Genomic DNA, 13,218 nt, shown 5'->3' with positions numbered 1-13,218 from the left:
CCTTATAAACGAAGCAATGGAATAGTTTTAGAAGAGATACTCAAACAGTTGGCAGACCATTTTAATAAACAGGACAATTTTTTTCAAGAATGCTCTCTTTTAATCTTCAGTCACAAATTATTCTTTCAGTAGCAAAAAGAGGACAGTCAGCCATCAATACAGACACATTTCTTACTTATTGGTAAATAAGATTTTCTTTCAATAGAGAGCAAAAGTTACTTTTAAAACATTTGTCCCAAATTGGTTCTCCCAGTTTCATCAGTGAGCTCTTTTGTTACTATGCTTGAAGCATGACTGCACAGTGGAAAAAAAGAACAAACAATTAATATGTTCAACCACATAAAATTAAGGACTTAAAACCATGAAAAGAAAATAGCAGAGCATGTATATTTGAGTTGAGAACATTTCACCAAATTCACATCCTCATCCAAAGAGCACATTGTGGGCCTGCGTGCAAAATGAAAATGATTTTGGTTTATGACACATCATGACTGTTTCAAACTAACTATGAGAAACAGTGATAATAAAGTACCTGGCAGATCGAGCTCCAAGACTGAAGCCCATGTAGCCCTCTACAGGCAGGGAATCATCACCCAGCTCCTTAAGGTCCTGTGGCCCAAGATACTTGTCTGTGTCCCCTGTCATTGCATCTTCACCTGCAGATGTACAAAACAAGCCCAGATAAGAAGCCTCCCTTTTGAACATCTGTCAGTTGTGGAGAAAACAGCTCCTCTGGCCCTCAGCAAAGCACCCATTGTATCATATCCACCTTCCTCTAGCCCCGCATAATGTTTATAACTGATGTTTAGAAGGAAAACGTTTAAAGCAGAGGTTAGTACAAAATTTCAAGCATAAATTTAAGTACTGTAAACAGCTCCTGGTGCTAATCACCAATTTTAAAACATCCTCCCTTCTTCCTCCCTCCCTGCAAGCCCCAGCTGATGAGAAAGGTGGATTTTTAATGTCAGCAAGAGTTTCCCGCACCTCTAGCCTGACCACGATGGGGGCACACTGTTTGAATGGACATTGATAGCAAAATAAGAGCTATCTCTTTCTTACCGTGTTGGAAATTACACGTGGGAGGGGAACAGACTTTTCTTTTTTTTAATGGTTTCTTCACACACAGGATTTAGTTTGGAGCTTACATAATAAAGTAGCAAATTAATTTATCTGAACTGTAACTGCTCAATTTGGGGATCTTACAACACACTCATTTTGAACTGTTTCTAACCTTATAAAATTAAAAAGTTTGCTCAGTGGTCCCAGGGCTTAACATCCCCCTGGAAAGCAATTTTGCCTTCCACAGGATAAAACTGGCGCTTCCGCAGTTTAAAAGCAGGGCAACATAAATTGCCCTTTAACTATCAATACAAAGAGTTAATGTCATAAATTACTTTTACTAGCTACAAATGCATAACGTGACCTCATAGGGAAAAACCACATTCCAAGAGTGACAGAGCAGGTTTTTCAATTGTCTTTTGCCCTCTGGACGTTTCCCATCCTTCTCAAAACGTAGCCCAGGCTGTGGAAAAAGTTCCTTCCCGTGCACAGGCAAACAACTCCTTTTTATGACTCTCCCTCTCTTTCTGGACGTAAGTCTGGCTGCCCAAGAGAGATTTCAAAAGCGTGTATGTTGTGTTTTTCTCAAAGGTAAGTGATCCATGGGCTCCAGCTATATTTTCCAATTCCTTCATTCAGCACCATTTACTATTTTCATTCATTTAAACTCAGAAAACTACAAGAGCTCAGCTTTTAAACTACCAATCAAGTCTAAAAATACACTGTCAACTACTGTTTTTGCAAATGTAAAAACTAAACAGATCAACTTTTGACTGCCACCCAGTACCAAGAGTTTATTTTAAGTAATGATTTACAGCTGTGCTATTTGCACATTCACTACATCTGAAACAAACACAGCACAAACCAAGAACGATTTAAAGAAAGCTCTTACTCTGTGGTAAAGCCATTTCCACCAGGCTGGGCTGATCAAATGTTTTCCTGATGTTTCCAGGAATTCCTTACGCAGTGATTTAAAACCAATCTCCAAACCAGCCCAAGCAAACCAATTCCCGGGGCTGTATCCACTTTTCTCACCACCACGGCCGAGTTCTCAGCATCTTGATCTCCTCGTAGGCAATTGAGGAATTACGCATCTTTTCCCACTCATCAGAGTTTGAAGATTTTTCAAAATTTCAGACGAAAAGAAAAGAAAAAAGGAGGGAGGGGGGACAGACTCTGGCAACACTTAATTGAGATTAAGATCCTTCTTGATCACTCCACAGACATCCTTTTAAAGCTCCTTCTGATTGGATCAAAAACTCCTCTGGCAAGCCTCTAGCAGGACCGAATGGTACATAAATGTAAGCCCTCGAGTTATTTGTATGTAAATATGAGGACTGCTCTGGTGTAGACTTTCGGTAATTTGATACCAGCACTCGGTGCCTAACCGGTAACTGAGACAGCCTTAAATCTCGAGAGAGCGAGCGCGCGAGGTGCTGCATTTAATTAGGAAGCGACTCTTCTAAAATATGAATGAAGAAAACGGCCAGACGAGGTAGAGGAAAAATATTGGAAGAAGAAAATAAAGAAGTGGCCCAGGCGGGGAGTAGCAGAGAGCGCCAAGCAAACTTTCAACTTTGTTCTCAGCAGGGAACACCAGGAGGCTCAGTTATTTATGGTCCCTGTCAGGTGGAAGGAGGAGAAAAAGAAGAGAGGGAGGGGCCTGCCCTTGAGCTGAGGTTGTGAAACCGTAGCACTAAGGAAGCAGTAGCGATTCCCATAACTCTCAAAGATGCGCTTTAGAATGCACTAATCACCGCTGCTTTTCATCAAGAGTTTGAACAAAGGAGCAGAAGTTATCACAAGCTGGAAAAAGCAATTGAGCGTTGTTTTATTTCTGGCATAAATTATTTCAACTGTTGTAATCCACTCCAAGGAACCAGCTAGTTCTTCCTTGAGTGCTAACTGGGGAGCCAAACAGAGGGAGGGCTGGAGTTGGCTAGAGAGGTCTGTGTTGCAATGGGTAGGAGGCAGCACTGAGGAGGTGCTTCTGTCACTTTGCTGTTACACTGTTTCCTTCTCTCAGGGACTCATGGCCTCCTGAGCATCTAGGCTGCTCCACCCTGTTTTTGCCGGCAATGGAGGAAAAAACTAGCAAGATTTCTGCATCCTCCATTTGAGTACGCTGGAGAGGCAATTTCAATTGCTTTTTCTCAGAATAGCTGGAGAATGAGACTAGAGAGTAAGTAAAGGATTTGGAAACTGTCCTGCTGAATTAAGAGGTCTGCAGCACACTTCTGCATAATGGTGCATCTACCCCCTTGGAATGTTACCTAAACATACAGAAGTTTGAACCTGAAGAAGTGGAGCAAATGAAGTGGTGAACAAATTTATTTTTCCTGGATGAATGAATAATTACATGAGACTCATCTAATATTAAGATGATATGACACCTGGTGCTTTAATCTGATTAGTCTGGTGGTAATCAACATTGTAAATACAGGCATAGAAGGGAAGTCATTTACAATGCCCGGTACATGTTGACTAAACATTCCCAAGTCAAAGAATGATTTCCAACTCTGTAAAGAATGGAAGGGGAAGTCATGGTTAAAGAGTAGAAAATGCCTGAGAGTTCATCTGTTTTCACATCTGTACTTAAAATCCAAGCTACTCAGCAAAGCATTATTCAATGACTGTCCTTAACAAGGTGTGCAGTAAAATATTCCTTCCTCTTGCCTTCTAGGCCAGCCTCAACTCTTGCTCTGCCTTCACACCCACTCTGCCCTCCTGTTATACAGAATTATTTCAGTCCCTAGAATTCCTTAAAGGAGCCCTGGTGGCACGATGGTTAAAGCACTCGATTGGTAGTCAAAAGGTGGGTGGTTTGAACCCACCAGCGGCTCCAAGGGAGAAAAGACCTGACCATCTGCTCCCGTAAAGATTACAGCCTACGAAAACCTGTGGGGCAGTTGTACTCTGTCCTGTAGGGTCACTATGCGTCAGAATTGGCTTGATGGCACCCAACAACAACAGAATTTCTTAAGCTCTTAGACTTTGAACCTTTACATAGGGAGTACTTTCTTGATGGAAACTTTTCCCCACTTCTTCACCTGAGTAATTTCTCCAATCTTTAACTCTTTCTAGAACTCCTCCCATTCTCCACTCACCATATTGTTAGGTGTTCCTCATTTGGGCTTCCCTTACCAACGTGAACCGCCAATAAAAACATCTGCTTAGTCTCTCTCCCTCTGGACGGTGAGATCCTCTAGATCAGGTACCAAATTTTTCCTGGGTCTGGCATATTAGTAATGTCCCATAAATATTTTTGGAATTAATGATTGTTTTTACTGAAGAAGGTATTTTTTTTTTTTTAATTTACATACCACACACTGCGCTATTTTCCAATGTTAAGCTTGATGACTGGTGTACAGTAAATTTTCAATGAAAGTAAGTTTCCATTCTTCCTTACCCATTCTTCTTAGACTTCAGAAAGATCACTGTGAGACCAAAGGAAGTGGGGTGTGGGATAGGGGTGGGTGGGGGAGCTGTCAATACTATTTAAATCATTAAAATAAAATAGCCTTAATACATTAACTTACTATGCATTTACCGTTTTAGAACAGTGAAAACATTTCTTAAAAGGCATAGAATTTAGAAACAAAGGCAATGGTACTATTAAAATGCAGTTTTGAATATTAGGTACTCTGGGTTCAAATCCAAGCTCTATCATTCACTGGATTGGTGACCTTTGGAATACCATTTAACTGCTCTGAGTCACACTTTGAATCTTTACAAAACTGGGCTAATAACTCTGCCTCTAACTTAAGACTTCTTGGAGGTGTTCAAGTAAGATCAGAACTGTCACTATTATTCTGTAATATGGCTTGCTCTCAACCACGACAGCAAACTGTCCCTGTCCTCCACTGCCTAACCAGGGCCTGGCTCATCAGAGGTACTGAACAAACATTTGTTGACTGAACAAATGAATGTACAACAACAAAACTAATTCATTCTTACTTTGAGAAACAAAGCATTCTCCAACTATTGTATAGTACAGCATACTACTTACTGTACCAAAGAATAGAAAGGAGATTAGGTGAATTGTACTGAATAACTTGTTGAATTGTACAGAATAACTTGCTAACTACCTCTGAAGGCAATTCCAAACTTATTTTGATTAATGACAGCTTTTGACCAATGGTATGAGTGTGTGTAACCCAACCAAAGAAATTCTATTAATGAACAACACTCATACAATATCATATATATTTAGTTGAAAAGTATACATTACCAAGAGCACCTCTCTTCACTTAGTAAAAAGTACTTGTGTGCGTTTATGTCTCCTAGAAGTGTTTGATGTAGTGGTGTTACAGCTGTGTTATAGATAAATTTGACTACTTTCTGGCAAAGAAGGTGTGATACGTACTCTTCAAAGATGTCCCTCCCCTTTGACCCTAAGGAACCATGTCTCCTGGTATTCATGCCCTTTTGTAGTGCCTGCCCTTGTATCTGGACAATAGAATACAGGGGAAGAAATTTTGTATGACTTCTGAGGTTGCGTCCAAAGAAGCCTTGCAGTTTCTGTCTCAATTTCTTTGAGCATTAGCTCTGGGAGAAGCAATTCCCCCTATAAGAAATCAATTTCCCCTATAAGAAATCTGACTACAGTTGAGACCACCAGGCTCTAATGAAGCCCAAGGTAATTGTGTGAGGAGACTGTGTGGTGAGAGAGAGAGAGATGACCCAGTCAGCCCTCAGCTGTGCCAGCCATCCCGGCTGAGGTGCCTGACATTTGAATGAAGAAGCCATCTTGGACATCTAGTTATGTTGAGCCTTCAGATGAGTCCAACCTCAGCTGCCATCTGACTGCAATCACATGAAAGACCCCAAGAGGCCAGCTGAGCCCATTTCACCCAGAGAACCATGGGAGATAATAAATCAAACCACTGAATTTAGAGGTAGGTTTTTACATTATATTAGATAACTGAAACAGAGAGTAATGACAAATGACAAGGTCCAAAGGTGAGCCAGGGAGGTCAGAAACTGGCTGCCTAATGCATCGTTAATAAGTTAGAGTTAGCCCAGTAGCATGTTATGTGATTAGTGTAGACAAAGTCTAGGAGAAGTACCATGGCAAATGCCACTTATGAAGACCTAATCTATTTAGTATTGACTTTATACTTTATGAGCACTGATTTTCTTATCATCAATCCATTTCTGCCAACAAAGTACCAGAGGCTAGAAAATGTTAAAACAAACCAAAAATTCAATATATACCTTGATCCCACTATTAACCAATAATAAAATCTGTACACAGGCATTTAACTTCAATTTCCCAACTATACCTACTTACTGTTGTTGTTGTTGTATGCCGATGAGTTGATTTCTAACTCATAGTGACCCTATATGACACAGCAGAGCTGCCCCATAGTTTCCTAGGCTGTAATTTTTACATGAGCAGATTGCCCGGTCAATCGCCAGCTGGTGGGTTCAAAACGCCCAGCTAAGTGCCTAACCACTGCACTTCCAGGGCTCCATCCTACTTCCTACTCCTCTCTATGTCATGACTAGGTTAAGAGATTTCCTACATGACAAACATTCAAAGATCCACAAATTCTGTCCTCCATGAAAACAATACAAAATACAATCAGGAACAAAGGAGAATGTCAGTACATAGTGGAATATACCTGACCCAACTTCCTTGCTGTCTTTCATTACGCCCACCAATCATCCTTTTTATATCAAATAAAGAAAAAAGTTCTTGGCCAAATCTTTAAAAGTATAAAAGTGTTTTCTTGTCCTAGGACATCATTTCTGTTTCTTCTTCTTTTTTTTTTTTTTGGCATGTAATTTTCTTTTACTCGTTTCTGCCTTGAGACCATCACCAAACGTTACGGGTTGAACTGTGTCTCCCAACAATATATGTGAAAGTCTTAACCCTTGCACTTATAAATATGACTTCATTTGGATGTAGGGATTTTCTTTTGTTGTGTTAATGAGGTCATACCAGAGTAGGGTGGGTTCTAAGCCTGATCACTTCTGAGTCGTGTATTATAAAAGAGAAGAATAGACAGGGACACTCACACAGGGGGAAGACAACAGCCACATGAGGACCAGTCAACAAGCAAAGGAACACCAAGGACTACCATCAGACCCCAGAAACTAGGGGAGAGACAGGCCCACAGAAGAATCTACATGGCTGAGACCCTCATTTGGACTTTTACCCAGGGTTTCAAACTGGTTCCTTCTGGTTTGACCCCTGCTGAGAATTTGCATTTCCCACCCCAGATATACTGAATCAGAATCTATAGTTTAACAAGATTTCCAGGTGCTCCTGTTAAAATGGAGATATAAGAATCACGTGGGAATCTTGTTAAAATGTAGATTCTGACGTAAGAATCACCTGGGTATCTTATTAAACGATGTATCTGGGGTGGAAATGCAAATTCTCAGCAGGGGTTCAAACCAGAATGAACCGGTTCAAAGCCCTGCTTTTAGCCTCCACAACTGTGCAAAAATACATTACTGTTCTTTAAAGCCATCTACGTGTGGTACTTTTTGTTATGACAGCACTAGGTAAATAAGACATCAAGGAGTGCTTTTGTTGGTTTTCCAGGGATTGAAAGTTGTTTTCCCATCTGGCTGGACACTTGAATCTTAGAGAAAGTTCCATAATACCAAATTATACTCTGAGAAGCTTTACTCAGAAGTGCTTAACTCCTCTGTGGTGACACGTAGATTCTCTCCAAGTTATGTATTTTGAAACACTGTAACGTTGAAATTAATAGCACAAAATACCTGCAAATTAATAGTACAAAATCCCAAATTACAGGGGATTAAAAAAAGGCCAGATTAGAAAGAAGAGGAAGACAGTCTCTATACTCAAGTGATTCATTAAGAGTCAATTTCTCAATAGACGCAGCAGAGTCTTGCAGACTAGCAGTTAATGATCAGAAGTTAAAGGTCTTAAGTAATTTACTATTGCTTGTTCTGGAAAAAAAAGAAAAACAAGACCTTTCATGATCATGATATAGCAGTGAAAGACTATTGGAAAAAGTCTTTAATCACATCTAGTCTACATTGTAGAATAGCAGAATGAGATCACACCATTATAATCAACACTTTTATTGAGCATTTACTGTATTTGGTGCTTTATATATATTGTCTCATTTACTTCTCACAACCTTCTAAGAGAGGGTTGTTGTTTCCATCTTAAGACAAAGAAAACCCAGTTCACAGTGGTAAATAACCTAAGATCATGTAGGATGTGGGTAAGAATGAATTCAAAATCACTGGATTTGACTACAGAGCCCTACTGTTAACTACTACAGTGCACTGGCTGTAGAAAAATTAGAATACCATTGAACACATACTATAAGAAATTGGAAACCAAAATGTCAGCTCCATGAGGGGCAGGTGTTTTTGTCTGTTTTGTTCACTGCTTTATTCCCAGTGCCCAAACAGTGTCTGCCACATAGTAAGTGCTCAATAAGTGTGTAGAACGAATATAAGGTCAGCGATTGACTTCGGAGAAGAGAACTATATTACTGGAGCAAGGAGAAGAAGGGAGACTTACTTTTTACCGTAAACTCTTGTACCTTGGGAATTCTGTACCATGTGCATCTATCACCTATTCAAAAAATGAATAAAATTAACAAAATAAAACAAAATGCAGAGGCTACAGATACATGGAGAAAAGACTGAAGTTGTCAAGGATTTCATTTTACTCGGATCCACAATCAACACCTATGGAAGCAGCAGTCAAGAAATCAAACAACGCATTGCACTGGGAAAATCTGCTGCAAAAAAACTTTTTTAAAGTGTTAAAAAGCAAAGATGTCACCTTGAACACTAAGGTACACCTGACTTAAGCCATGGTATTTTCAATCACCTCATACGCATGTGAAAGCTTGACAATGAATAAGGAAGACGGAAGAAAAACTGATGCCTTTGAATTGTGCTGTTGGCGAAGAATATTGAATATACTATGGCTGCCAAAAGAATGAACAAATCTGTCTTGCAAGCAGTACAACATAATGCTCCTTAGAAGCAAGGATGGCAAGACTACGTCTCACATATTTTGGACATGTTATCAGGAGGGATCAGTCCCTGGAAAAGGACATCACGCTTGGTAAAGCACAGAGTGAGTGAAAAAGAGGAAGATCCTCAACGAGATGGACTGACACAATGGCTGTAACAAAGGGCTCAGGCATAACAATTGTGGGCATGGCACAAGACCGGGAAGTGTTTCGTTCTGTTGTGCATGGGGTCACTATGACTCAGAACCAACTCGATGGCACCTAACAACAACAACGGACACATTGCACAGGCTGTAGGTTCCATCCACCAGAAACAGTATGGTGACATATACAGGCCTTCCAGCTAGGTGTTAAAATGTGTATGTGCTTTTTCCAGTGGTATCTGGTAAACATGGAGAGGAAGCTCAATGCTTTCCAGTGTTCAACCTTACTTAAGAGACTGGAACCGAAGAAATAAATGACAAGATAAGAAGAAAGAGATGCATATTATTAATGTGGTATGTCTGGTAGCTGCCCAGTGTATGCCAGGATGCCTCTTAGAGTTTGAAAACAGTGGTTCTCAAACGGCAGTGTACATCAGAATCACCTGGAAGATTGAAAGGTTCTACCCCCAGAGTTTCTGATTCCTGATTTAGAAGGACTGGGATGAAGCCTGAAAATCTGCATTTCTAACAGGTTCCCAAGTGATGCTGATGCTGCTAGTCAAGGGACCATCTGTTGAGAACCACTGGTCTAAAGGATTTTACAAATAAATAACATTTATCCAAGGACAGGAAATTCGACAGAATTTAGTATATATTTTCCAGGTGGAAAATAAAGAAATACATAATTAAAATATCAGCTTCAGCAACTGAATTCAATTTATCGAGTGCCCAAAAAACCAAACCTGTTGCTGTCCAGTTGGTTCCAACTCATAGTGACCCTATAGGACAGAGTAGAACTGTCCCATGGATTTCCAAGGAGTGGCTGGTGGATTCAAACTAACTGTCAACCTTTTGGTTAGCAGCCAGGCTCTTAACCAATGCACCACCAGGGATCCTTACTGAGTGCAGTGCTTCTCAAATTTCAATGTGTACATGTATCACCTGGGTACCTTGTTAAATGCAGATGCTGATTCTGGAAGTCAGGGGTGGGGCCTGAGGTTCTTCATTTCTAACAAGCTTCCAGGTGTCTGTGATGTTTCTGGTCTGCAGACCACACTTTGAGTAGCAATAGCGTAGAGCACCAGATTAGGACATATGTTATGAGGAGTCAAGTATTGCCTTTGAGGCATTTACTCTCCAGTAAAAAAATTAAGACCAGGATACACACAATCATACAAATACTGCTACTGTATTCCTGCTAGCTACGATTTATTAAGTACTTACTATGTATTAGGTACTGTGCTAACTGAGCACTTTATACGTGTTTCTCATTCAATCCTCAACCCTATGAAGCGGGTACTATTATCTCCATTTTATAGATGAAGAAACAGATTCAGAGAGGTTAAGTCATTTATCTAAACTCACATAGCTAGTCAGTAGTAGAATTGGGATTATAACCTAAGCTCTTAACCAACCACTATTCCACAGTGGCAAAAGATGCACAAGAGAAATTACAGATAAACTGTTACAAGAACTCAAGAGAAAGGGCATCACACCCGACTGAATAGGTTTGGTAGAGGTTGAATGGAAGGTGTGAATTAAGAGGAGTGGAAGTGGGAAGCTGTCCATCCAGCCAGAGGGCACAGCATGAGTGGGAAAGAAGAGGAAGTGCTTTGAGAACAGCAAACAGCCGGGTTTACTAATGGGATAGGCAACCAAGTTGTAAGACATGGGACAGTTGGGCTTATTTTTAGGACCTTGAAATTGGATTATAGAATAACAATTGCCATTCCATTGACAAGCAACATATAGCCATCAGTGGGTGGAAACACACTCTGTTGACCCATATATATATATATATATATATATATATTTAAATAGACGACCCAAAATCTCCAAGCTCTCCTGCCTGAATTCTAGTTCTATAGTAGGAAGCATATAGTCACATAAATCTGACACAAAAAAAAAAAAAAGAGCTAGCGTTTATTAAGCACCTACTATATGCTGGTCACTGTTCTAAATGCTTGATATATGCTATTTCTCTTAATATTCATAGTAACTCCATGTGGTATTATTAGTCCCTTTTAGAAATGAGAGAAATAAAACAGCATATTTTATTTTTCTAAAGGTTCAAATAAAGGATATAAATATAGATGACTCTGAAAAGAAAATATTTTTCATGAATTCAAAAACCTTAATAAAAAATTGGTGTCTGTAAGTTGGTACAAAAGGAGCCCTTATGGTGCCACAGCAGTTAATGCGCTCAGCTGCTAATTGAGATTGGCCGTTCAAACCCACCAGCCACTCCACGGGAGAAAGATGTGGCAGTGTGCTTCCGTGGAGACTACAGCCTTCGAAACTCTATAGGGAAGTTCTACTCCGTCCTATAGGGTTGCTATGACTTGGAATTGACCCCTCGGCAATGTTGATTTTGGGGTTGGAAGTTGGTACAACCATTGTGGAAAACAGTTTGGCGGTTCCTCAAAAAGTTGAACATAGACTATCATACGACCCAGCAATTCTACTGTTAGCATATACTCAAAAGACCTGAAAGCAGCAACATGAACAGACATACGTACATCCATGTTCACTGCAACGCTATTCACAGTAGCTAAAAAGTGGAAACAACCGAAACGTCCATCAACTGATGAATGGAAAAATGAAATGCGGTATACATACAATGGAACAATTACTCAGCCATAAAGGAGAATGAAGTCCTGATACGTGTCACAAGATGGATGAACTTAGAGGCTATTATACTGCTCGAAATAAGCTGGACACAAAAGGACAAATACTGTCTGACATCACTTATATGAAATATGCAATTATATAGAAACTATAAGTACTTAGTAGTTACCAGGAACAGGAGGGAGGGGGAAAGTGGGGTTTTTTGCTTAGAATGAATTGCGTGAATGTTAATTATGGTGGGATAATTTGGAAAAAGAATGGTTACACAATCTGAAAAATGTAATCAATTTTACTGAAATATACATATATAAATTGATGAAATATTTTGTTTTGTTGTATGTATATTGCTATAATTAAAAAAAATTAAGATGTATGTCTCACCCACCATTTAGACAACAAATTTTCAGCACGGAGGATCCAAATGACTTTATTTGCTCACATGACTTTTCCCTTGATCCCCTGATAGTTTCATTCTCAAAAAAGCAAGGAAGCAGGACTAGGAAGGAAGAGAAAGTATTAGGACTCCCATCCACTCCAACCTTTGGAAACTTTAAAAGTTTAATTCTATTGTAGAGTTACACAGTAGTTCTGGGACAGTCAGTTAGATTCCACATCTGTATTTATCCTCTCATTTTGAAGTTTGGAGTGAGAGTTTGCGTTAAGCAAGGTTTCCTGCTGAGAATATTCTGAGAGACTGATGGAAGGAGGTGGTGTGCAAATGAGGGAATTGTGCCATCTGCTTCAGGAGGTTCACGTGGATAGTGCAGACACTTCTATGTCGGACCCATACAGAAACCCTAAGTAATTAGTGGTTACCAGGGTGGGAGGGAGGGGGACAGTGAGACATTTAGCTTGATGGCTCAGAAAGAAGCTGACTGTCCAACGACGCCCTGAGGTAAAGAATGGAGTGAGCTCTCTCCCTGTCATTCTCCACCTGGCCCCAGTCAAGAAGATGATGGGTCCTTTATTTTAACCTTTATTTTCCAGGAGACAAAAAAGCCTCTTTTGTCTTAAGAAGCAACTCCTGGAATATAATACTTTCTTGCTTTCCTCTCTAAATGTGAGAACTATGGGGTAAGTTGAGAAAATGGTTACGTGAGCTAAGAGTGGTGCAAATAGCTAATGCACTTGGATGCTCACCAAAAGGTTGGAGGTTCAAGTCCACCCAGAGATACCGCAGAAGAAAGGCCTGTCAATCTACCTCTGAAAAATCAGCTATTGAAAACCGTATGGAGCACAGTTCTACTCTGACACAGATAACGTTGCCATGAGTTGGAGTCAACTCAAGGGCAACTGGACTGGTTTTCGAAGACAAAAGAAGATGTTACTATTTTAAGGGATTCAAGTACCTTTTAGGAGCCTCAGTGGCGCAGTGGTTAAGAGTTGGGCTGTTAACCAAAAGGTTGGCA

The 13,218-nt window shown here is 40.0% G+C and overlaps 1 protein-coding gene across 1 annotated transcript in view; it reads right to left on the bottom strand.

Moving 5' to 3' along the window:
• Positions 1-13,218, bottom strand: part of ANK3 (ankyrin 3) — a 742,532-nt gene that overhangs the window by 103,587 nt on the left and 625,727 nt on the right. Inside the window, exons 24-25 of the mRNA XM_023739341.1 lie at positions 8,576-8,629; positions 533-656 (exon numbers count right to left, since the gene is read on the bottom strand). Coding sequence (XP_023595109.1) covers positions 533-656; positions 8,576-8,629 — 178 coding nt within the window. The remainder of the gene's footprint in view (positions 1-532; positions 657-8,575; positions 8,630-13,218) is intronic.

This window comes from Trichechus manatus, unplaced genomic scaffold (assembly GCF_000243295.1).
Source record: "Trichechus manatus latirostris isolate Lorelei unplaced genomic scaffold, TriManLat1.0 scaffold00007, whole genome shotgun sequence".
Lineage (NCBI taxonomy): Eukaryota > Metazoa > Chordata > Mammalia > Sirenia > Trichechidae > Trichechus > Trichechus manatus.
This window is presented reverse-complemented; position numbering and strand designations above follow the sequence as displayed.